At 40.1% G+C, this 25,482-nt stretch overlaps 1 protein-coding gene across 12 annotated transcripts in view; it reads right to left on the reverse strand.

The window, feature by feature from the left end:
• Positions 1-25,482, reverse strand: part of mybpc2a (myosin binding protein Ca) — a 57,003-nt gene that overhangs the window by 19,225 nt on the left and 12,296 nt on the right. For 3 of the 12 annotated variants that reach the window (XM_044331039.1, XM_044331049.1, XM_044331050.1), the window contains exons 2-17: positions 22,266-22,301; positions 22,058-22,066; positions 21,883-21,903; positions 17,660-17,680; positions 17,367-17,384; positions 17,026-17,046; positions 15,450-15,464; positions 14,714-14,797; positions 14,420-14,568; positions 11,121-11,238; positions 10,827-10,878; positions 7,822-7,833; positions 7,458-7,514; positions 7,189-7,361; positions 6,813-6,945; positions 3,355-3,479 (exon numbers count right to left, since the gene is read on the reverse strand). In XM_044331039.1, coding sequence (XP_044186974.1) covers positions 3,355-3,479; positions 6,813-6,945; positions 7,189-7,361; positions 7,458-7,514; positions 7,822-7,833; positions 10,827-10,878; positions 11,121-11,238; positions 14,420-14,568; positions 14,714-14,797; positions 15,450-15,464; positions 17,026-17,046; positions 17,367-17,384; positions 17,660-17,680; positions 21,883-21,903; positions 22,058-22,066; positions 22,266-22,301 — 1,044 coding nt within the window. The remainder of the gene's footprint in view (positions 1-3,354; positions 3,480-6,812; positions 6,946-7,188; positions 7,362-7,457; positions 7,515-7,821; positions 7,834-10,826; positions 10,879-11,120; positions 11,239-14,419; positions 14,569-14,713; positions 14,798-15,449; positions 15,465-17,025; positions 17,047-17,366; positions 17,385-17,659; positions 17,681-21,882; positions 21,904-22,057; positions 22,067-22,265; positions 22,302-25,482) is intronic. The other 9 variants (XM_044331042.1, XM_044331043.1, XM_044331041.1 and 6 more) reach the window with 9 other exon arrangements.

Genomic DNA, 25,482 nt, shown 5'->3' on the forward strand with positions numbered 1-25,482 from the left:
ATTAAAGACCTGTACTAGTGTATTATGTATATCACCTACTGTACACTATGTATGTAACTCACCAGAGTAATACTGACCAGAAACAGGAGTGGAGGACAAACGAAGTACTATGCAAATGGGATAAAGAGAGCTGGAAGGTATCTGTACATCTGTACTAGAGCAGCGTGAGTAATGCTTTTCTTTTTTTCTTCTTCTTCTTCTGTTTTTTTTGGACAGAGCATGACAAAACAACAACTGTTGGAGCTAGGCTAATTCCTGGCATATGGAAAAAATCTTGATTTCTACAAAAAATATAGTTAATAATTACATAAATGTGATTATTTTAATGGAAAAATAATTTAATTTTTTAGCCCTAGTAAGTACAGCTTTAATTTTATTTGATAATGGTTCTTAACAAGTACTCATTCAAGTAAAATTAGCTGTACTTCAGCTATTTAAATACTCATACGGTATATTAGTATTGTCAATAAGTGGAAAAAGAGTCACACACAGAATATATATTTTGGATATGAAGAACAGCACAATATACTCCTGAAGTCCTTTTCAATGCCACCAAACACACCCGTGTTGTGGAGGTGGAAGGTACTTCAAGTCTCCTGAGGAGGTGGGAGTCACATTGTGTAACCACATGGCGTGATGCTTGATGCTCTGCTAGCCTCGGCTATTTGTCATCGTCAGCATCCAGTCCCCCCTCTCCGGACGTCTCAATCCACTTCAACCTCAGCTGGTGAGCCCAGAAACTCCCTGAACCACAGTCACAGCACCACGGAAACATGTACGTGTGTTTGACTGCGGGCCTCACAAAAGTTTTGTGCAATGAGTTGATATCTCTAGTGTAATTCATGGCTTCCCTATATAAAAACAGAGAAATACATTTCTCTCAGGAATATGTGATGTTTGACCATTTTTGTAATATTATTGTTTTACTATGTTAGTTTTTTCTTAAAACAAACAATGAATTGTATAACTTTTAGCGATAATTTCATATGTGTGAGGTTTTATTCTCTATATTTACAACTCTAAAGAAGATTTTGTCAGACAAAATTTGAGGTCAATTTTAGATTCTGTGCGATTGAATATGATGTAAAAGGAAAGATGCTAGTGGACACAAATAGTTGTAAATTCAACCAGGGCAGCGCAAACTGAGGCGAAGACACTTGAAAGTGTTTCAATGTGCAAAACCTTATTGCTTATCCCGTCGCTTTATGAATCTAGCGTTGTTTCATACAGAGACAAGAGGCAAAATGAGTGAGTTGAACCCTTTGGCCTCAGTGAAGAGTTAAATTAGTCATGCTTCTTCTAATTTAGGATACGTGGCTGCTGCCAAACATGCATTTCTTGCGCTTGATTTATTGTAACTCAAAGATCTGTGTATTCTTGTTTTCCTGTTTAATGTAACAATCTCCAAACCCCTATATCTATTACCTAATTGGGCTAAATTCTTGTTCCACCTTCTACCTACTGACTTAATGTACATCTGTCCTGGTTGACTAGGCCTTTATCTATTTGCCTTTTGCCTTTGTTCTCTTCGACTCTGATGAAGACACAGTAGTGTTGAAATGTTGGACTGTTTGCATTATTAAAGGGTGCAAATCAATCAGTGTGCTCCAGTCTTTTCTCATCTGAAATGTTTCTGTCCCTGACCTGAGATGCACCTGATTCAGCTGCGTATTGCTGGAAGAAGTGAGGAGAAACCCCTTTCTAAAAAGGACTGAGACTAAGGGAAAATAACTGAAATAACTGCTGAGTTTTGAGATCACAAACACACACACACAGCCACACAATGGCCGCACATGTTCAGCTGCTAGCTAGCTTACAGCTAACGTCTATATAGCTGGTAAATTGGCTGTTTGGGCCAAATAAACATGGACTGCACAAAATTTGCTTTGCTTTCTGTCCGAACACGCCTTCAGGAGTCACTTTGAATAAAGACTAAATTAGGAAAAGTGAAGCAAATAAACTACTAAAAGTAACAAACAAAGTAAACTTGCCAGGAACATAAATCATGAATCTACATCTTAGAGTTGCTACTCATTTTGTAAAGTTTTGTGAGCATTGAATTTGATGTTAGAAACACAACATTCACCTAAGAATCAGTTTGGACCATGACACGGCAAAAGCCCAAGTTTTTGCCTGCAGTAAGTACATTATGCCTGTTTTAAAGTACAGTGACTGCTAGTTTTGACCAGTGCTGCCAACTATTTTCAGCGGAAAGGTAGCTAAAGCCTGCTAGAAAAGTCGCTAGCACTAATGTGCATATTCATGACATCGTAACGTAACCATATATACAAGATTTTAAAAAATGAAAGTAAAGAAACTGAAGTAAAGCCGATTGTTTCATCAATCAAATCAATCAAATCTAGGGAGACAGTTGCTAAATTGACAACACTGGTTTTGACTAGCTGTCATCTGCTAAGCTGCCCTAACTAATGATGAATCAATGATAAAAAAAAAAAAGGTAGAAGTTTGAATGAATGAATTCTACTTTTATGGATACAAACTTGACAAAAAACACTCCACCGCGCACACACAGACACACGCTGTGGCTGCATGTAAAGCAGTGTCTGTGGTGAAGAGCTTACCCTCTCGTATGGGCTCTGATAATGTAAAAAACAGGACGAGCAGCAGTGAGCACACAGACTGAAGTATGGGATTAATGAAGCAGCAGTAGACCCAATTACATCTATTAAATCCTCTCATACTCGCACGCACACACACACACACAAAAAAAAAAAGGACTCAGAAGAGATAAACAGCAAGCACCTGAGCTGGAGTGATACATTAGGACGGTATTTGAAATCATTCTCCAATGGGATCAATTATAGATAGATTACATTTCCCTGGTCATTCTGTTACTGTATGCCAAATATAATATAATATAATATAATATAATAGTCCATTAAAAACCTGTCAAGAATCATTTTTCTTCCATTCAACCATTAAAACTGTGGTACAAGAACCAGTAAATTGTTGTACTTCTTGGTGTAAAATTGAAATTAATATTTCAATTCAAATTGCCCTTCAAAAACATCCATATCAGTCAATCTCTAATAAATATAACGAGACATTAATACGTACAGCATGACAACAACGATACATGACATTAAACAAAAACATAAAAATTTCACTCACAACATACCCATTAAAAATGAGTGAGCAGACAACAGAGCACAGCATGCTACTGTGTGGCATAAAAGCATTGAAATAAACAATGACAAACACAAGGAGGGAACAGAGCTGTCAAGCCTCTCAACGCTCAAATGACAGCATTTGCTAAACCGAGCAGAAAAAAAAAAAAAAAAACCCCTCTTCCTCCTGACAGAAGGATTCCTCCAAAGAGAGTGACTCATATACCTTTGACAAAAACCTCCGTGAAGCACTTCTCCTCCCCGACCACGCACTCATACGCTGCGTCATCCGACAGGTTGCACTTGTTGATAGTGAGTGTCCGCTTGTTGCCCACGCTCTCAAACACATACCTGGACGCGCAGGGGATGATGGGGGAAGATTATACAAGGAGGATAAAGAACAAACGAGGAGAAACAAAGAAACAGAGAGACACACAGAGAGAAAGAGAGAGAGAGAGAGAGAGAGAGAGAATAATGAATAACTGCTTTCGGCAAATCCAGCCACAATCAGACGCAGAGGGCCTGAAGACAACGCAGTGACTCACAGTTACAGACCAAGACAAAGGGATCCACATATTCCTCTAGAGACCTTCAAAAACGTACGCAGACACACACACACACACACACACACACACACACATACTGTTGGTTTTCTGTACAAACACGATGACAACCATCAAAGGACTACAGTAGTGCTACATTCTGGTCACATGGGATGGAGGGTAGCGATGGGAAAGATTCCCATGGTTACGCGCTGCAAGCCTTCACATCACTGAGCTGAGCGACAGTTGAGGCAGACTGTCAGTGAATGATGTTAGCTAGTGTAGGGCATCCATGTATTTATGCTTTTCAGACATTTTGATACATTTACAGCTTTAAAAAACAAAAAAAATAGCTTTAAGGCTACAGCTGGCGATTTTCTACATTTTTCTTATTGTAAACAAATCTCATGTGCAGAGCCAAACCAACAATGAATTGTGTGTGTATCCAAAGCCTGATATATCTTATTTGTCTGAGCCGTAGACCTCCGTTGTTGTCCAAAAAGTATTAAAAATATGTCAGTGAGCCACACCACTGCACTGGGTGACATGTTCCTTTGCCATTAAGAGTTTGGTCGCCCTACTTTGTTTAGAAACGGCTCCAAAGACTAATAACAGCGATCACGTTTTCAGTCTCAGGAGAGTAGTTCTGTGTAAGGCAGCCGCCACTGAGCATGCACAGGAGCTAGCTTACTGTGCTACATATCACTTTGTTCTGAAGTTCTCGGAGAAATGTACAATGTAGTAAAATTGCCAGCCATATTTTTTTAAAGTAATCATCGAGAATATTTTTTAGAAATGTCTGTTATTCCACAATGTCAAGCCTATAAAACGTTTTCACCCACCTTGGAAGTTCATGCATTGAATCAGAGTAGATTTGTGTCTTTTTTGGAAACAGATCGACTGGAAATATAATCAAAGTGAAAACAGATCTCTGAAAAAAAAGTATCTTAATTAAAAATCTAAAATACAAAATACATGTTTGCTGAAGTGCTTTGAGAAATTTAGTAGTCGTTTTTGTCGAAGAAGATCTGGAACGCAGGCTTCCTCTCTTCCTCTTTCACTGGAAAGCCATATCCCCAAAGGCTCTAACTCTATAACTTAAAGCATTTGATTAGTTAAAGCTTGATGGTCAAAGAGCCTGGAAGCACCTCCTACAGTAAGAGACTAGGTTCAGGGCAAAAAACCATCTTACCATCTTAATCAAAACAGGAAGAGAACTTTGAATGAACCGCATGGCACTATTCATAATGACAGATGGTGGAACCATTGAAAAAATACCACTCACAACAGCTGTACCCTCTTCAATAAAACAGCAAAAGAAGCCTTTGATGGAGGAGAGGAAAAGAGCAAAGAGGAGAGCGACACTGGAGGCACTGTAGAGAGATCAGCAAGCTGAAGTGGTTTAAAACTTAACATTTATATCAAGTCAGAGTTTGTTTTTAAATCTTCATTCAGGCCAGTTTTGGTTCACATGCTTCCATGTCATAGCATAGTAACACTGAGTAACAACAAAACTATAATCACGTCTGGTTAATTAGAAGCGTCTAATTATGCTAATTAGTCCAACAATTTAACGTTGCCTTGCTAACATTTATTTATTTATTATTTATTGGAATGATGTTACAAAATAACAGCAACCAAACTGGTAAGCTAATTAAGCTAATAATACAGGCTATAGGTTAGCTATTAGCTTGTAAGCAAGCATTAAAGTTTTCCAACAGCGGTCCCAATTAGCTCGTTAAATAACAAATTTGTGATGCTACAAGGAAACACTGATGTCAGAACAATGTACCAACCAAGCAGCCACTTCCACTGCAAAAACACTGCAGAGTCACACTTGCATAGAGACACTGCATTACGTGTATTCCTCCAAGTGTCTCTTGGTGGTAATCTTGAAAAATACTTTAAAGTACATTACATTAAAGTTGCATGAACCAGTGGTTTTATATAGACAATGGAAAAAAATGAGTAATGTGAAAGGAGTCCCACAGATAAATATCAACCAATTTTGCAGCTCCCCTCAGCTCTACAGAGCCTTTTTAGCATCTAATAGGTTATTGTTTTGGTTTCTTTAATGGCCTCCTTGGCATACTTTCACCACTCTTATATTGTTGTTTTCAGCTGCAACAAGGAGTCTTCAGCCAAAATGCTCAGATAAACCGGCTGTAAACTACCAGCCCGGCATCAAACGGCAGACAGATAAAGTTTGAAACTAGCTAACTTTGCGATGAGCCAGATGTATCCCAACACAGAGCTGACAGGAGAGTAAATATTGGACTTACATTCACCAGGACAGAGACACAATTCAAAATAATTGCTAATATTGCTCTACATCATTTAAATGTGTAAACAGGCAACTGTTTGCTTGAACGTTCACCATAATAACTTTATACGGTGATAATATGTCAATGTTGGTTTGCAGCTTGTTAAGTTGCCTCCCAAGTGGCCTAAAAAATCACAAGTCAACTGACACAAGTTTAAATTGATACTGAAATTTAAATAAATTTTCCGTCTCAGCCTAGCGTAAAAACATTTATTTTTCTTTTCTCAGTATTTTCAGCATTTCCACTCAGGTTTTTTTAAGCGCCGTGATGGGTCATCTGGTCCACACAAGCAAGTCCTTGGTCAGCTCCCATCTCCCCATTGGAGCCAGTTGGGAATAGTGGTAAGGCAGCAGTTTCACCACTGTCAACTCCTGAGGTCTTGGAGGGAGCACATCTGAGGATGGTTACTAATTAGCCAGCCAAGTGGTGAGAATGGCCCTTAAAAAGCAACACATCCATGTAGTATCCCTAAGAGCATAACACAGTCCGGGAGGAATTTCAGTTCTTTCAACCCCCCTTTACCAACCCTCCCCATTAGTCAATAAAGTTATGTTGTGTTTGAGCCTCATTCATGTATCTGAATAGTGATTCCCTTGGTTTAAAGCCCCCCCAGTTACCACAGCTCAAATTGAAAATGCAAATAAAAACAGTTGGATGGAAATGCACCCTCTAGTGAGTATACTCTAACCTCAAAAAATTGCAAATAATTATCAGACTAAGCCTTCTAGTGTTCTCCTAAACATCATGGTTCAGTACACATACACACAAACACACATCCTGTACAGTACACCTATAATTTATAGTGATAATTGGCTCACTTGGCTGATGGTTTAATTTCCTGTCCGTTTTTTAGCCACTTGATTGGAGCGTTGGGGTCAGCCACCTCCACAGAGAGCTGGATCCTCCTGCCCTTGTCCACTGAATAAGCTGGATCCAGCTTCTTCAGGAAAGCTGACAAGGAAATATCCTGTTAGTATAGTTCAACCACTGCTCTAATAGCCAAATAAACCATAAATGCCAACCAGAAGCAGGCATATGCTAACATACATTCCACCTGTCGTCACAGCAATATAACTTCTCCCTCGAGGCCGTTAAAAGCTGCTGGTATTTACAGCTTACTGCATTAGAGAGCTCTTGTTTCCTGCCTGCCACCTCACTCGCTAGTGCACAGTCTGTTTTTTTTTTGCTCCTCACCGTCACTCTTCTTGGGCTCCACCTTCCTCATCTTCTTCAACCTCTTCAGCATGCCCCTCAGGTCTGTGATGCCGTACTCAAAGGCGATCTTCTCATAGTCACAGGGCCTGGCCTCTTTCAAGATTTCCCATACATCCACTTCCTCTTTGGGCGTTTCATTTTTTTTTTTCTCCCTGAGTATGTATGAGTGAGGGTAAAAAAATCAGAGAGAGAACCAAGACAGTGGAATAGATTAATCCATTTCTTGTTGTTGATGTAGACAATCTTACCTTTTCTTGAGCAGGGCGCTGAAGTCTAGATCACCAGCATCCTCACCTGCATCTCCACTGGAGTTAAAAGCAAAGAGAACTGGGGGATTAATTTCATCACATATAACCGTGAATCCATTTTAATGTTCTACCTCGTCATGGTACATTTATAAATCTGTGCTGTTTACAACACTTATGAATTGGATAGTGAAAGAAAAGCATTAGCAAATATACATTCAATCATACACCCCCCCCCCCCCCCCCCCCCCCCCCCCTTTTCTTCCACATTACACAAACCTATACATAGGCAAAGAAATTACAAGACACATTCATAAACCCACCAAAATGGAGTTCTAATGAATTGCTGCCTGTAGTAAGAGCTTACCCTTTTTTCATCCTGTGTGTTTTCGGATAGACGTAAAAAAATAGGATGAGTGAGAACATAGAGCAGAGCGTTTGATGAAGACTACAAGCTACCATCATGCCCTAAATTCAAGTGACAGACAACAATCACAGTAGACAAAGCACATGTAAGCAGCAGACATGACAGAAACAAGCTATAAGCAACATAGTGCTTGCTGTTTATACATAAATAAACAATTGCACATATCACAGGAAGCACCAGTATAAATATGCTTGTATGCATGAGGGATACATAGGACATTTTAAAACTGGTGTTTCCTCATGAAGGCGGCTGATAAACCAAATATTTAATTATAATTAGCATCAAGTATAAGAATCCTCAGGCAGCAGACCCACTGTGGTTCTCCTTTACTTTAGCTGCTGTGGTTCAAATAAAAGATCTCAATGAGTGACATTTACACTTGATGACAATCAGATTGCGCAGGTTTTTTAAAGATAGCAAAGGTGTTGTTAGCATGAATGTGGCTGAATGTGGTGATGTGATGTGGAAGTCTTAGACATGGTCATTGGTGATTGGTAGTACACACTTAAGATTCAAGAAATAAAATGCAGCTTCATGCAGAACAATCTGTCAAGGACTTTACAGATCGGCAGCATAAACCCTTTATTACACTTACATGCACATATGCAAGTGAAGGGCGGGCGGGGGGGAGTTTAGTCATGTGTTCTTGAATCATCAGTCACCCTCTTGTACTCAACAAGGTGACAAGTGCTGTGTGTGGCGCACGCCAATAAATGTCCACAGGCTCGCATGCTTATTGTTTTCCACTGTCAACGGTTTTAGCAGCTCCCTCGGAGCATGCAGTGTGTTTTCTTGACCCGGTTGAGGCTCACTGAACCCCACGGAAAGAGCAAGATAAATGCCGATAAATTCAAAGCCATTCTGAGTGATCATGTTCGTCCTAGGGATGAACGGTTCATCCAAGGATAACATCCATCCATGCTATCCTTGCCATCCTGATGGGAGTAAATTCTCCCAGGGTTATAATGCTCTTGTTCACAGGACACACGTGATGGCCAAACGGTTGGGTGAGCATGAAAACGATGTACTGTGGCCAGATCTGAACCTACAGTACTTGAGCACTTCTGGGAGATTCTGCAGCAGTATGTCAGATAACCATAAAACACCAAGTTTTATACCTTGTATGTTTAAAGGCATTTTTGTCATCAAAAATTCATTTATGTGATCTGGGGATTACTGTGATATTACTGTTAGCTCATCTCACAGCCTATGTAATTAAAAAACATTTAATGATTCAAAGAACGGTTGCTGCATTCAGGTATAATTGATGCTCTCCATGAAAACAAAAACTGCAAACCATTTTTTCTTCTACATTTGCAAGTGTCAGTGACACAAAAACACTATGATTAAGATGTATTTAAAGACAAACCTGGAAGGAGACAGAGCTAAGTAATTGGCCAAAATGAGGCAATGCCCTCATCTTACTGTATGTGCAAACATTTGAGGCTGCAATACATTAACTGCAAGCCTTAAACCATCACTGCCTCCCATTCTAAAATAGAAAACACACACTTGGCACCCAGCTTACCCTGCTGTACCTCAGCCACTTTGACATCCATCCTTGTGGCTGGAAAATACAACCATATTGTGGTTTGTGGAGCATTTTAGCTGCGACATGATTACCATTTGGTGTCTCCTTTATTTTGGCATTCATCTGTGTGTGTAATCATGCCATACAGTATAAATACCGCATGTTTGCTGACACACTTGTACACATTTCCCTGTCAAGAATAAACATACTATGGAATAACGAATGCAAGCTCGAAATGAGTCAAAACGCTGTTCATCACACAGTGTGAGCAACACTCACGGACTGTGGTGCCAGCGTACAGTATGTATTCCACAGAATAGTTTCTGCTTCTCTTTGAAGCCCTTTCAGCCGGCCAACCAGCTGAAATCAGCAAAGAGACAACATGAAGAAGAAAAAAAATAGCCCGGGGCATATGATGGAGAGCTCAGGCTATTTTCAGACGTGAAACACACTACTTTATAGTCTGGAATTTTGGAAAACAGTCCAGAGAAATACTTAATTAACAGCAGTAAGTATCCTAAAGACCAGATCACTTGTACTGTGTTACTGTTTCATGACACTGCAGCAACAGAATCACACACACACGCGAGTATCCCATATGAAGCAGGATTCTCCATACTTTACCTTCTGGAGGTTGAGCTCCATGACTTACGCATAACAAGGTGCTTAACACACTCATCCATTATCTCTCCAGCAACATATTTGAGGTTGAACCAACTTTTCACTTTCTATTTATCACACCAGCCTTTCTCCCTTGCCCTCTCTCTCTCTCTCTCTCTCCCTCATATCAGCATTCTGCAAATAAGCACGCTGACATCCTGTCTAAACCACAAAATGATGCTGTCTTTTTACATGTTGCGTTTCTCATCTTACCTGTGCCTTTCTGCTCGTGGTCTAATGAGGGACGGAAATTATATTTTTAAACACAGATTACAAATGTGGAGACTTAGGGTGTCAGTGCAAAGGTGTCGGCTGATTTACGATCACACAGTGCTCATACAGTGTACAGGCGAAATAAAAAAAAAAAAAAAAGCTACAGACTCACAGGAAACATACAGGCAGAGACAGAAATAGATAGTGAGGAAAACAGATACATATTTAAAAGAAAAAAAGTCCCTTCAGAGCCTGTCACCAAGGCATGTGATGAAATATATAAGATGTTAAACCATGAGGGACTTCAGGTGAAGCAAAAACACCAAGGCGGGAGATGCACTGAGACGTGACAGAAAGAGGAGAGATAGCAGACAGACTGACTCGTACAAAGTCGGCTACAACTGAGGGAAAGACAGACACATGGGCAGAGACACTCGTTGAGACTGACAGATGCCTACAGGCAGCGATCTACAGAGGAGCATATGGGAGACAGTGTGACAGGTGACATGTTGAGTAGACCCTCGCCGACACTGACACTCACGATCGCTTAAACGCCTCCAAGATGTTGTGCTGCTGCTGCTCCTCTTGTACAGCTGAAACCAGACAGAATGAGAAAGACTGGTGAGGGCTCTGCTTGGTTAATTCATTACACAGCGGGCTTGAGCAGCAGCAAAGGAATAATGGACTGATGACCTCGCCAGGCCACTAAATGATAGGACCTAATGTGTATCGCACTCACTGAGTTATTGGCTGACAAAGCCAGTTACATAGTAATGGTGGATACGCTGAATGGAAGATGACAATAATGTGATTAAGTGTCTGTCTCCAGACCTACCCTGCACGGAGACTTCGAATGTGCAGCTGTCGCACTTGTCTTTGGAGGTGACCTCGCAGCGGTAGCCACCTGCGTCTCCATCCACTACTTTGATGATGCTCATCTCGTAAGTGTAGATCTGACAGTGAGAGAGAGAGAGAGAGAGAGAGAGAGAGAGAGAGAGAGAGTGGGGTTGATATGCAACACAATTAAATGAACACCCGTGCACACATATACAGTACATGCACAGATATGCAATACGTGCTCACAAACACACGCTCGGAGTGTACAGACGACACAGTGAGACCGATATCATCTCCATCAGGCTCATGTTGGCTCAGTCAGCTGGTCGGTCCATGCAGTTTGTTTGATTACATGTTTATCATTCCCTTTAAACCATTCTGCACAAAAGTTGAGTCATTCTATAGTCACATATTCTACACACTAATAATCAAGTCAATTAAAACAAAGTTGCAAAGTGCGTCACATAAAAAACAAATAAAAACACAACAATAACAAAATAACAGTACTAAAAGAACAACATAAATATTAAAATAGTAAAACCCATAAAACAGAATAAAACTTAGAATCAGGTGAAATCAGGGAAGGCGGTGCGATAAAAGTACGTTTTGAGCTTAGATTTAAAAGAAGCCAATGACTCAGCCTCCCTTGTTTCCTCAGGCAGGGTGTTCCAGAGCCTCGGGGCACTTATTTCAAAAGCTCTGTCCCCCTTAGTCTTCAGCCGAGAGTCTGGAACAGATAGAAGGCCCCTGCCTGAGGATGTCAAAGTGCAAGCAGGGTCGTACGGGGATAACAGATCTGAGATATATTGAGTCAGACCATTTAGTGCCTTGTAAGTAACTAAAAGAACCTTGAAATCAATTCTAAAATGTACTGGGAGCCAATGTAAAGAGGCTAAAACCACGGTGATGTGTTCAAACCTGTTTAATCTGGTTAAAAGCCTGGCAGCTGAGTTTTGTACTGTCTGTAAGCGCTCTACAGTTTTTCTATTTAGGCATGTAAAAAGCATGTAAAATGGTATCTGTATCTTTAAAACTTAAAGTAGGTTGCATTCTGGTGATGTTCCTTAGTTGATAAAATAATGTTTGTACAGGTTTTGTAATGTGCTGCTCAAAGTTTAAATTACAGATGCCAAGATTTCTGGCAACAGGCTTAATGTATTCAGACAGGTACTCAGTAGATGGCAGTATTTGAATGGTTGTAATGCCGGAGCCATTTACAAGAATTTCTGTTTTGGTAGAGTTCAGTTGAAGAAAATTCTTAGACATCCAGTTTCTTACATCTGCTAGGCACTCCTGTAAAGAGCTCAGCGTACTGGGATCAGTGGGCCTAACAGGAACATAAAGCTGTGTATCGTCAGCATAACAGTGAAAGAAAACACCATGTCTACAAATAATATGACCTAATGGGAGCATATAAAAAGAGTAAAATTGGTCCCAAAATTGACTCTTGAACCTACAGAATGAATGTTAACGGACACAGAATTTTCTGTAAGATTGTATACAATTGCACCGCATAATATTTGATCCAACTCAGCGCCGTACCCGATATGCCCACCCATTGCCTCAGTCTGTCTAATAACATGCTGTGATCAATCGTGTCAAACACTGCAAGCAAATCAAGCAGTACAAGAATGGAACAAATGCCAGCATCATTGGTCATTAAAAGGTCATTTGTGACTTTAAGAAGGGCAGTCTCTGTGCTGCAATGCTGACGGAAACCAGATCGGAAGGTTTCAAAAATGCTTTTTTCTTCCACAGCAGTTGCTAAGCCATGATTTTTTTTTTTCAAATATTTTGGAGATCAAAAGTAATTTTGAAATAGGTTGTTAATTTTCAAGAGCCATATGGTCAAGCCCAGGCTTTTTTAGGAGTGGCTGAACACTAGCAGTTTTAAAGTAGTCTGGGATGCAGCCCAAGGATAGAGAACCGTTAAAAATTGAGAGCAACCAGGGCCCAATTGTTTCATTGCATCAATTAAAAACTTTGTTGGCATTGTCTCTAATGGACAAGAGGACACCTTTGTGTGAGATACTATATTAAAAATTTCAGTAAGGCTAAGCAGGATGAAATGGCTCTTGTGGGTCTTGTTCTGGGGAATCAAAATCAGTGAATGTTGTGCAAGATCTTATAGTGACCCTGATAAGAGTCTGCTTTCTCTGTAAAATAAATTTTATAAATAATAAATAAACTTTCACACTCAGCATCATATTCAGCAGGACCATTTGGAGGGTCTGGATTCACCAGTTGATCAATAGTCTTGAATAAAAACCTAGGATTACGCTGATTTTCTGATATGAGATTTGAGAAGTATTGTGTTCTTTTGTCTTTCACCATCATGTTGTAATGAAGTATAAGCTCCTTCATTGCCACATAGTGGACCTAAAGACTGTTTTTTCTTAAACCTCCGCTCAGCCTTCCAACACTCTCTTTTACAGCTACGAGTACTTTCATTTATCCAAGGTTGCAACTTACAACTTACTTTAAGGAGAGAAACTCTATCCAAAGTTGAAGAGCATAAATACTTAAAGCGGTCAACTAGGTCATTGACGCGGAGAGTTTTCCAAATGAAAAAAGAACACAAAACCTTAGGGGCACTTTGTTCATTAAGACCGCATATGCACATAACATCGGGCATAAGTAGCAGACTGCAATTCACAGGAAAAAATGATGCATTTGTGGTCAGAAAATGGTATGTCTAGACACTCCAAGACTGACACATTTACACCCAGGGTGAAAATTAAATCAAGAGTATGACTACGGTTATATGTTGGACCGTACACGTGCTGTACAAGGTTGAGTCAATAATATTTAAAAAATCACAGGCAAGAGCATTGGATGGGTCATCAGTGTGAAATCACCACAGAGAGCAGCCCTGTTGTAATTTATTGCAAAACTAGATAAGAAATTAGGGAAAAATCCATTATTTGATTTCAGGGGGCGGTAAATTAAAGATGCAAGGACGGGTTGCAAACCACTGAGTTTAACCGTTGGCACCTCAAAGGAGGAAAACTTGTGGGCAGATGTTTGGTTACATTTGAATTTTTCCAATACACATTCATTCTACCTATTGGTCTGTAGAGAGGCAGCTTCCAGAGGCTAACCAATAAATATAGACCTGGAAAATGTGTATGATATGTCCGATTTAATACATTTAGAAGTTAAAGCTTTAGTTAAAGATTATCATTATCGCTCCTCAAAAATCCATATCAGTCTTGCCCCAGTTTGCTGAAATACTCTGTGTAGCAAGGAATGCATAAAAGGTATATGGTATAGGCAGTATATCGTAAACATGCATACCTTGGTGTTTCTGTCATAGGTCTCTTTGAACTGCAGGTGCTTTCCGGCTTTGCTGCACAGGTCAAGCCACTTCCCCTTCAGCCACTTCATGTTTGGCTTCCTTGTCAGGTTGGACGAGTCCACTTTAGCCACAAACGTGATGTCCTTGCCTGCCACGAACAAAGATGAGACACAGTAATTAATTAAAACAAACGAACTGTCTGTACTCCAACTGGAATTTGTTGGCATTAAGTGGGCCACTCCTTTCATTTTGGATATAATTCAGGGTTTTTATAGTGGATGATTTTGCTGGACCTTTTGTTGCTGTGGCACTCTCTGGCTTCAAGACGAACAGGCCGGTCAGTTGGGACAGCTGGGGATCCTCCCCTGGTACGATCTCTGCCGTGGGTGTTAAGTAGAGGGATCACAAAATTAGAACAAGAAAACATTATCAGGGCATGACTCAGATAAAGACACAGGACAAACACACAGTTTATAGACGACAACAGGAGACAACGAGATCAAGCAAACCGCCAAATCAACATTCTTCTTAATCTTGGTGCTTTTACAATGAATTTGCCGATCATTTGGGGAACTTCATAAGTCTATTTTGATGACAGGAAGTCTTAAGCTCAGGGATATGTTTCTTTTCTATGGTTAGTAAGCACTGAAACTGAGCAACAGTCTTTACATAAAGCAAAAACCATTCAGCATGTTTGCCTTTGCTGTTACACTGCATAAGCCATTTGGGACCACTAACAAATGACAGGCAACCAAGGAGCCCTGTGGAACCGACTGGCCCCAGGGAAAAAAGAAACTCCCTAGATCACCTTTGAAGACATCACATTATGGTTGACTCTTTGCAATCTTCTGCTACACAGACAGAACATAAGCTGAAACTGCATCAGCTCTTATCTTGGTAATAAAAAATGAGCTGCTCTTTTATCCGTTCGCTTGTTTCTGTTGCAAGTAAATTGATGTAACCTCTGTAAGGTGTTTGCTTGTCAGCTGATATGCTTTACAGAGATGCTAACGTATTCATTTCTCTTACCATCAGGAGGCAACTCTGCATCGGAGGGGAGGGGGGGGGGAGGGGTGGGGGTGGAAAAAAGAAAGAGAGAGTGGGGAACACGTCAGTCTGTACAGTATCTGTGCTGTGCTGTTAAACAACACAAGCGTTAATTGGCCCAATGATAATCTTGACTCCAGGTGAGGAACACTCACACATTAAATCAATGTACTCTCACACTCCAAAAAACACATCTTCGTTTTTTGCTGACTCTAATTAACAAATACTGTTTTTTTTTTCTTTCTCAAAAAGAAAAAACACACAACTGTTAATGAGTTATGTCTTCAACAATCAAGTTCAAAGAAATCACTTTAACTGTGCTGAAGTCAGGCTACATAAACTGTTTCTCTTCTTCTTTCCAAATCTGAGTCAAACATACATTAAGTTTTACAGAAAAAAGAGGAATTACGGACAAGCAGCAGGTAAAAATGAAAGCATATTGGACCGCCAATCAAGTAGAGTGAGTAGGGCCCTGGGTGGACATCCATTGGACGAGAACAGTTGCTGAGAGAATGGATCCAGGGTCACGTGTCAAATAAGGTCATGCGTCTCCATAAATTCAGAGAGCTACACCGTCGGCGCCTCTTCCTCTCTCTCTCTCTCTCACTCTCTCTCTCTCTCTCTCTCTTTCTCTCTCTCTCTCTCTCTCTGCTTTTATGGGCTCAGTTAATTTGATCTTTTAATCAAAAGTGCCCCTGAGGACAGATCCAAGTTCAGATGTTCAGGATGATTTAAAAGGTTTCAGTTAGAATGCTAAGTAGGTAAAGCTGATCCTGGAATGGCACCCAGGGGACACTTTTGAATGTTTACACTCTTACACTGTTACATTGGACACTTGCTGTGTTTGGGATGAGGGTTGCGCAGTGAAATTAACTCCAGACACTGTTCCCGGCTCTGGGAATCATTGGGAATAGAAATTTGGGATTTTTGGATTTAAAGCCTGCTGTCTAATTAAGAGTTCACATCCATACTACATCTGAATAGTAACATATTCCATCTATAAAATATTATACTATACATAGATTGTATAGTACTGTAATTTCACCTTTATTACTTATTCAGTATATCATCAATTTATCATCAAAGCCCCACCAGATAGAAAACTCTGCGTCTCAAACTCCTTCAGTCTTTGCATTGTTTTCATCCTTTTTGTTTTACTTCCCTTTATCTATCCGCCGCGAGGCACTTTGTCACTTTTGTCAGCTACATAAATAAAGTCGTGATTATTATTACACCCTATGTCCGAAAATCTTCAAAGCTGTACATCAACACCGCGGCTGAACAAATGAACGGCTTTATAACCAATAATGAATCCATCTGCTGCTGCGTGACAACCTGTGATCTTAAGCAACAGCGATGGCCATCACCAGAGCAATCCCAGGCTTCGGCGGGGGGGGGCGGGGGGCAGTTTTAGCCTGTCACAGTCGGTGACAGATACCCATGTCCACTAACACACAAGGTGTTTGACTTTGACACAATGCAAGCACAAAAACAGAAAGCACAAGCAGGCCAGGAAACGTTGTATTGTGTTTTGTTTTGTTTTGGTTTTTTTTCTTACCATCCCTAGGCTCATTGCTTGCTGAAAGAAAAGAAACAGGTTAGTACATGGAAATGAGAACTGGAGACAATGAAGGGTTAAAACACTTCCCACAGTACTGCTCTGGTCCCGTCAGATTGCAGAGATGTGTACGTATATGTGTGTGTGTGTATGTGTGTGTGTGTGTGTGTGATTATGAATGAAAGAGCAGTTCAACAAAGATCGGATTAAAGACAATGTATAAGCCTATTCACCGAGACAACTACAATATCTTCAGAGAGATTGCCCACACAGTCACACACACACACACACACACACACACATACAGACAAACACACTTAATCAGAAAGCAAAGCGCTTACCTACAGTAGGCTGGGCATCTGTTAATGAAGAATAAGCACAGGTTAAGCAGATGAACTGGATCAAATGAGTAGTAATGCAGATAATAATGTACCGAGAGCATTTAACACACACATATACTGTTCACACACAATTATGATGAAATGGAGCTTTATGAGCCAACTGCAGCTCTATGAATTACAGATTACTGATCATTTTAGAGATTAATTGATGATTATTTAAGAGATTAAAGGCACAATGAGCACACACACACACATCAATTAACAGAACTATTTAGCAAAAGGACAACGCTTACCCGCTACAGCAGGCTGCATCTCTGCCAAATGAAAATGACATGAGAACTTAAAGGGGAACAGCAGCCACTTTTAATTTTTTTTTTTTTCCCACCAACTCAAAATGATGTGGTTTTCCTGTTGCAAGTGTTTGTTCATTGTTGCAGCTTTTACAGTTTTTGCCACAAAAAAAAATCACTTTTCCGTTGACACCTCTCGTCTGCATCTGCTCTCGTCAGATACAGATGCAAATTATATCCAGTAAAATCAGATCTGAGCGTACCTGCTATTAGCTCTGATCACATGCTGGGTCGCCCATGATCATCACAGGAGCAAAATGTGTTTTTAGAGGCGAGACGGAGAGTGTGAACTGTGAAAAGGAAAAAAAAAAAATGGCATGTACTGTATTGCTACTATTTTTGACCGCAGCTGCTCGTTAATTGGTAAACGCATCATGCTGCTGCCGGCGTTGCTCTCTCTTTATTAGGATCTGTTCGGGTCTACCGGTTTTTGGAACGGTCATATTTTGGTCTAATTATTCTCTGGTCTGTGCGGATTGAATCTGACTTTCTTTCAGTTCTGGTCTCTTCGTTTGAAAAGTAATTTATGTACGTCTGGTTTGGGAAGGTTTTCTGTTCGGATGTATAACCATCATGAGAAGAAGGGTCAGGGATTTAGCATAAGGTCAGACCAGAAACAGCCCCGAATTAAGGGAGCTGTGCTGGTTCAGGCATCAGTGAGACAATGAAATATGATCCGAAAAGGTTAGTTTGAGTAATAGATCCACGAGTTTGAAGGCTTATCAGAGTTTGAAGGCTTAACACTGCACAGTGAACAGGATTTCACAACTCTGAATCGACGATCATTTTATGTTTCATTGTGGTATTTGAGTGACAAACAGTTGAAATACAGCATTCAAGTTGCAAAGTAATCTAACAGGAATGTGTGCTTGTATATATTTGATAGGCCTTCTTGCATGTGCTGCAAAAGCTGAGCCGGGTTAAATTTTTGGCCAAAACCCTCTACGTCAGCACCCATGCTGAGCCAACGCAGCGGTTGAATGAACAAGGTGGCTGCATTTTTTCACACAGTGCTGTTGTCTGTCTGAACACGGCCTTACAAGTAGATTAAAGTGGTGTCAGCCATGTTGGAGGAGGAGAAAAACACTCTTTTTCTCCATGTCCAATGAGACTTTTGTGTTTTTATTGATCTCGGGTTATTATGGACATCGCAAGGCGTGACGTCGACCGTTGGTTTGCATTGGAGCCCAGAGTTGCAGCTTATGGTCAGCGCCATCTTTTCCATCTGGAGCCAGAACCTTCCAAACAAGGAGTGCAAGGAAACACTCCTTGTTACCTTGGACCAAAGCGAACGCTAGCTTTCTAGGAACACTAAGCGCTGCGCACATGGGCTAATGTTAGCTACTTTAGCTAAACTGTGCTAACAGGGCAGGTATCATAATCAAGTTACATTAAATTTACCAAAATAGTCCAACTCAGATGAGTCCCGCCGTCGGGGAGAACAGCAGGTGAGCAGACTGTCAATCACAGCTGTCAATCAACGCCCACACGGCAGCCATCAAAGCTACTATAAGTCTTCAAATCTTATTAACGGAGTAATAACTTCCAAAATGACCATGAGAACAGAGGGCTTTAATTTAGCAATGGAGACGATTATGACTCATTTTTTTTATGATTTTATGATTATGATTTTTTTTTGGAGCCAGCATTTAACTTTTACTTCTGTATTGACATCAGCCTCAAGCGGTGGTAGTTGCCGCTTGGTTTTAATAAATACTGTTTAGTAGAAGTTTGGGTGGCTGCTGTTTCCCTTTGAAGACAGCAACTGAACAAGAGTGAGTTGCAGTGTTAGTATAACTCATTGCTCTACCTCGTCATTGCACCTGCAGACACACACACACACACATTTAATCAGTCTCTCAGCGAGCCACAGAAAGTTTATGCAATAATTCATCTCGAATGACAGCTACTGCACACACACACACACACACACACATACACACACACAGAAACACGTGCACACGCTGCTTTCTTTCTTGTATCCTCCATTACTGTTTCCTCCTTAATATGAATTGACATTTAATCTAACAAGGTGAACTGGAACTGCACACGTTCACAAATAGACTCCACACATAAGTGTAAAACAAAGTATTTTTTATTCTCAGGGGACTCGCTGCTCATTATCTTCTTTGTGCTACTGGCAAAGGAAACCACCATAAACATCTTCACCTGTGTCTGCATCCTTATACGAGCTGTACTCTGATGTTAGACAGATAAAAACATCCTGTGCTGCAGCATGATTCCACCTGATCTACATACATACTGTACATACGTACAGTACATCCTCTGCCGTGGGCTATTTAGTCGAATGCATTACCCTCAGCTACCAATTGGATTTGAAAGGTCAGGATTTTTTCAAGCACACAGTGACCTTAAATGAGAGGAACAATCTGCTATCCTCAATCTATCTCAGACTTCTTTCTCAAACATACAAAACAGCATCATCTTGCAGTCTACAGCAGGTTGGGAACGTGATCATGAGATGACTCCAGTTACACTCAGACAGACACAACAAAAGTCCAGAGCACGACACGTCACCGGCAAACAACTCACAAAACCATCCGGTATTTCTATGTCAGTTCTTTGTCAGGCATTGATTGTTTTGACAGTGGGAATCGGGATGTTTCAGAATTTCTCCACAGGAAATACATTTTTAAATGAAGGTGATATCACAGACGCTTTAGATGCTGACATTGATTGATCTTCTCTATATTAAAGGGGACATATCATGCACATTTCCAAGTCTATATTTATATTCTGGAGCTCTACTGGAATATCTTTGCATGATTTACAGTTCAAAAAACTCCTTATTTTTCATATTCTGGTCCTTTATGCGGCTCCTAAGTTCAGCCTCTGTCTGAAACAGGCCGTTTTAGCTCCTGTCTCTTTAAGGCCCGCCTCCTGATGAGCCCACTCTGTTCTGATTGGTCAGCTTCCGGAGGCTACATAAACAGACAACAGTAGTCGGATTTCACTTTTACTCAAAATATAAACTTCTCAAATACATCCATACATGTTCAAGCCTGATCTGAAGTATGTGAGTGAACGACGAAACAACCAGTGGAACAACCTCAGCGACAAAGGCTACGGGGAAGTAGAGGTAATTTTGCAAACAAAGCGTTCAGAGCAGGTTGAAGCCCTGGCTTTTGACTTACAGGGAGCATTTTTATATATGTTCACCTCAAGTTTTGTACCTTTGAGCATGTTAAACACAGACATCTGACAATATAACAATATATAAATAACAGAAAATCACAAAACGTATGATGCGTCCCCTTTAAAAATTAAATAAGGCACACTTTAGCTCACCTTTCTATCTATCTAAATATATTTCTGCATTTTAAAAATATCATTACAAAATTGCTTAAACAAATAACCTGAAGAGATTAATTGTTTTAGTCACAAGCGTTGTCTTCCGTGTTTTATTTTAATATTAAAATATGATGTGTTTTATGTTTTACAATGGACTTGTCCTCCAGGAAAAGCAGTTAAACTAAATCAGTTTGTCACTCCTGACTATGATGCAAATTTTTATTTTTAGACATTAAGCTCTATGGCAAACTGAAAATCTTTTCTATAAATAAATAGGTGGCTAATTCTTCCCTCTAGTGTATAACACATCGCCTGAATGTGATGAACAACTCTTTTAAAATTGTACTTAATTGAACGAAGAACGGCACTGATCAAAGCCCTCAGCCTGTAGTCAGCACCCATAAGGTTTAAATGAGGAATGCTAACACTGCTAACGAGACACTTTTACAATGGTAGCTGAAGGACAAATGTGAAAGATTAATTTGCATGTGTGTGTATTGTACCACAGAATTAAGTATACCCAAGATAAAATAGGAAAGTCAAATATAGACACACACACACACACACACACACACATACATATACATACATAGAGTGTGATGCTTGCCCATAAATTAAACACCTTCTATTTTGCTCCTAACACCTAATTTAATTAGCATCTCTGGTACCTAAAATAAACGCCCTCGGTGCTAATAAAAGAATATCGAAGAGACACTGAACAGTAACTACTAGTGTGTGTGTGTGTGTGTGTGTTAGTGTGTGTGTGTGTGTGTGTGGATCGTGCATCTCCACACTCAGTCCCATCGCCACAGAAGCTCGCTGCTTCTGTGTTTGTTTCATCTGTGTAGTCTTACCCTCCTCCTCCGCTGGCTTCTCTGAATGTGGGGAAAGACACATATCATTTTTGGAGATGAGAGAGAGATGATGATGCCACTGACGACGATGATGATTACGATGATAATCAACAGACAGTTATATCTATGGGACACACAGTCAAACAAAACACTAAATGCAGTGTGTCTTTCTTACCCTTCTTGTCTGAAAAGGAAAAGAGAGAAAGAAGGAAAATGTGTCAGAAAATGAATGAGGCGCTTTTATTAAAACATTTCTTTTTTTTTTCAGTGGTTATTATAGTTTAACTGTATAATAGCTGATTAGTGTATGAGTAACTCAAGAATAAATTGGATTTGTAGAGCACAGCTTGTGGGCTCAGATTGGATGTCATGAAGGCACTCACCAGCAGGGGCTGCTGCAGCCTTATCGCCCTTGGCTGCTGCAATTAAACAACAATTATGTAAATTAATTTGTACATCCTCATTATTTCATATCAGACAACACCAGCAGCACGGCATTTGGATAGTCACGGCTTTAAGAGCTGAGACTCAGTAAACTGTTTAAAGAGCCACATCTTGTGATCTGAATCCCGAGTCCTCAGAAGACAATAACTAATAATAATTTCTATACATAACTGAAGGCGATTGTTCATTGCTCTATTTGTCTGCAATGCTTTTATATATGTATATATAGATATATGCATCCTTCCAAGCAATATGTACACAAATCTGAAGAACCACACAGCAGATAAACACTCTACAAATAGAAATCAGACATCTTTATAAATATACAAAACTGCACAAAATATACACTTCTAAATAAACAGTTTCATTTTAATAACATAAACACACATTCACAAGTACCCGCATAGGGAAACTACATTCAGGCAACCTTGCTTTGTGCACCTCTCCTTGATTTCTGTAGGGTTCGCCTCTGGCAAAAGAGAGAATATTGGATTTCAACAGGGGAATAGTGCATGATTCAAATGAGGCATGGTTTACAGAAACAGCGGGGCTGAGATAAATATAAGTAAGTTTTTCAGAGATCATGAGGAATAATTGGGCTTAAAAAAAATCTGAAAGGGGCGGCCTCAAGACAAAAATGCTTTTGATAGGATAAGTACATCAAAGTTCCAGGATCCCAGATCTAGGTTACTTTAGAGGCTCAAGGGTGTCTAATGAGATGGCAGATTAGGCATGAGTTTCTGTCTGCCAGACAAACTAAAGCACACAGCTGCACAGTAATAATTCAAGTTGGTAGAATTCGCATTTTAACCGTCTATTTCAATAATTTCACAAGTCTGTGCCCTCATTAGGGCTCCAGTTTAAATGTTAAAAAAGGTTTCAGTGCCTCGCTTCGCCTAAAGGGTAGAATTGAAGCAGCAAAGCGTATTAAAGGGCCCCTGCCACAGACATGAATGAGGACATCATCATGACAGCTATCACTCCAACCCAACAACAAGCCACAAGTGGTAAGAGCAAGTGTCCCATGAGCCTACTAAACACTGGGTCTAAGATATCAAGGCTCGGCCTTGGCACTCTACTTGTGCTCAAGGCTGGCACACCATGTCTGGCATACTGGTGGAGAGGAGGGGGGAGGTGGGGGGGGGGCAACACTTCTATTTTGGATAAGGTTTGTTTTTCAAGCAGCAATCTGTTAATGCCTCTCTCAGCACTTCAATCCAAGAGGGGATCTGTGACGCACCAGGCAGTAAAAACTTTCTTTAGGGACGGGTTCCTGCTGAAGCATCTATCTCACCCGTCTAAATCAGAGGAAAGTCGGTCACTGAACTGCTGACTATTTACTGTAGGTGTTCTTCTGATCCTCAGTCTTTCATGGGGCATTTTAGCGCTTACCGAGCAGGATTTAATCTCTGACTCGTCATTACATAATTGAAGACAGAAGGCGGGTTTGTGTTTGAAAAAAACAACCATCACCCTGAGAGACAACTGGGACGATAAATAAATGTCATAAAATCACCATGGAAACAGCCACCTGCTGTTTCCAGATAAGTGTGATTAATAATATAACTGTTTAACCAGAAACATCCTGAAATTCAAAAATGTGTGTGCTACGATAGAAAAGAAGTGGACCAGGGTAAATCTCATATGAATGTTACTACATGCTATCAAACCCCAGTAGCATGAAAGTAAAATGACTACATGTGATGTTTCTGAACACATCCTTCAATCTCAGTCGTCAGAAATGAGACAAGTAAGCTTGCTCAGCCCCTCACTCCTGTAATGTCACACTAATATGAAATCAGTATGAATAAGGAAACAGAGAAAAAATGAATATGATATCACTCTGATATTGTTTGATGGTGACAGAGTATTTACTGACTAAAAATCGGTTATATAAAGCTCGCCTAGATGTAAAAAGTTCCAGTTGTCACACAGTCAGAGCCTCATTTATTGTCAGTTCCAGGCTGCACATCAATAAAAAATTTCAAATGAGAGTTTTGGTTCACCGGTGTCAAGATCTGAGAGAAAGATATCGCTGCTTAGAAACTCATATTTGACTGTCTTGAACCTTAGGAGTGGTATATGTGGTGTGACATTTTTAACAACTTTAACAGCGCTAATTAAAGCTGCAACTGTTGCCGGGGAAAGACTGAAGACTAAACTGAAAAAATTTAGTTTAAGCTCTCCTAAACAATACATGAATAAAACAAATGTTTTGGTCACACAGTAAACTGGGAAGAAACACCTTGAAGAGCTGGAAGAGATTAGACTTGCTAATGTCTGAGAGATAAAAAATAGTCTAATTCATATTCCGACTGACAACCTCTTATTGCATCATAACTTGAAAATATGATGACAAAACATCACAAACATAAAATCTTTTTACCCTCCGGCTGGGTGCTGTCTCACTGCAAAGAGGCAAGGTGGTGAGATTCTCAGCAATCACTGTGCATTTTCCCTCCATTACTTCCAGCAAACAGTCTGTGTGCAGTAAATTGAGTTTCCACAAAATAATTTTTAGACCATCAAGGTCACTGCTACCTCTTCTACGGATGATTACACAGAGATTTTATACATGTTATTAGGATCATCCTTTCATATCTTATTTATAAACTGTTCATTGCTCAGTGCTGCCTGTTTTTTTTCCCATTTGGAAAGTTTACAACGTGAAGTTTGGTATCTGGCAAGTGCTTTGGAATTTTCTGCATGTCCAAAGTGGAAAGATTTTATGGGGGGGGGGGGGGGGGGGGGGGGATGCAAATGATTACCTCACATCAAATGTTTCCCCCAGAGAAAATATTTAAAGCTGTTCAAGTGCATATCTATGTTGGCAGCTCCAAGTGGCAATGAGTGTTTGAAAAAAATTTGAATATTCAGAGGTAACAAGGATGGGATGTGATGTGTAAAATACACACTGAACACTTGTGTTTACAAAAGGATGCCAGCGGGACAAAAGAAGTAAAAAGTTAAACACTGGTGAGTCTCTCTGAACAGAGTACACACTCTCTTGCTGGTTAGGAAACTATTTATATTCCTGCTCATTACAGAGTTAATATGTTGAAAATGACAGGCCTTGAGTGTTTTTAGTGTTGATATTTTTAAGAGACTCTCATGGCGTCGTTTTCTGCTGCAGCAGGCAGCTGTTTTCAGAGAAAA

The sequence above is a fragment of the Thunnus albacares genome, chromosome 17 (genome assembly GCF_914725855.1).
Source record: "Thunnus albacares chromosome 17, fThuAlb1.1, whole genome shotgun sequence".
Classification (NCBI taxonomy): Eukaryota; Metazoa; Chordata; class Actinopteri; order Scombriformes; family Scombridae; genus Thunnus; species Thunnus albacares.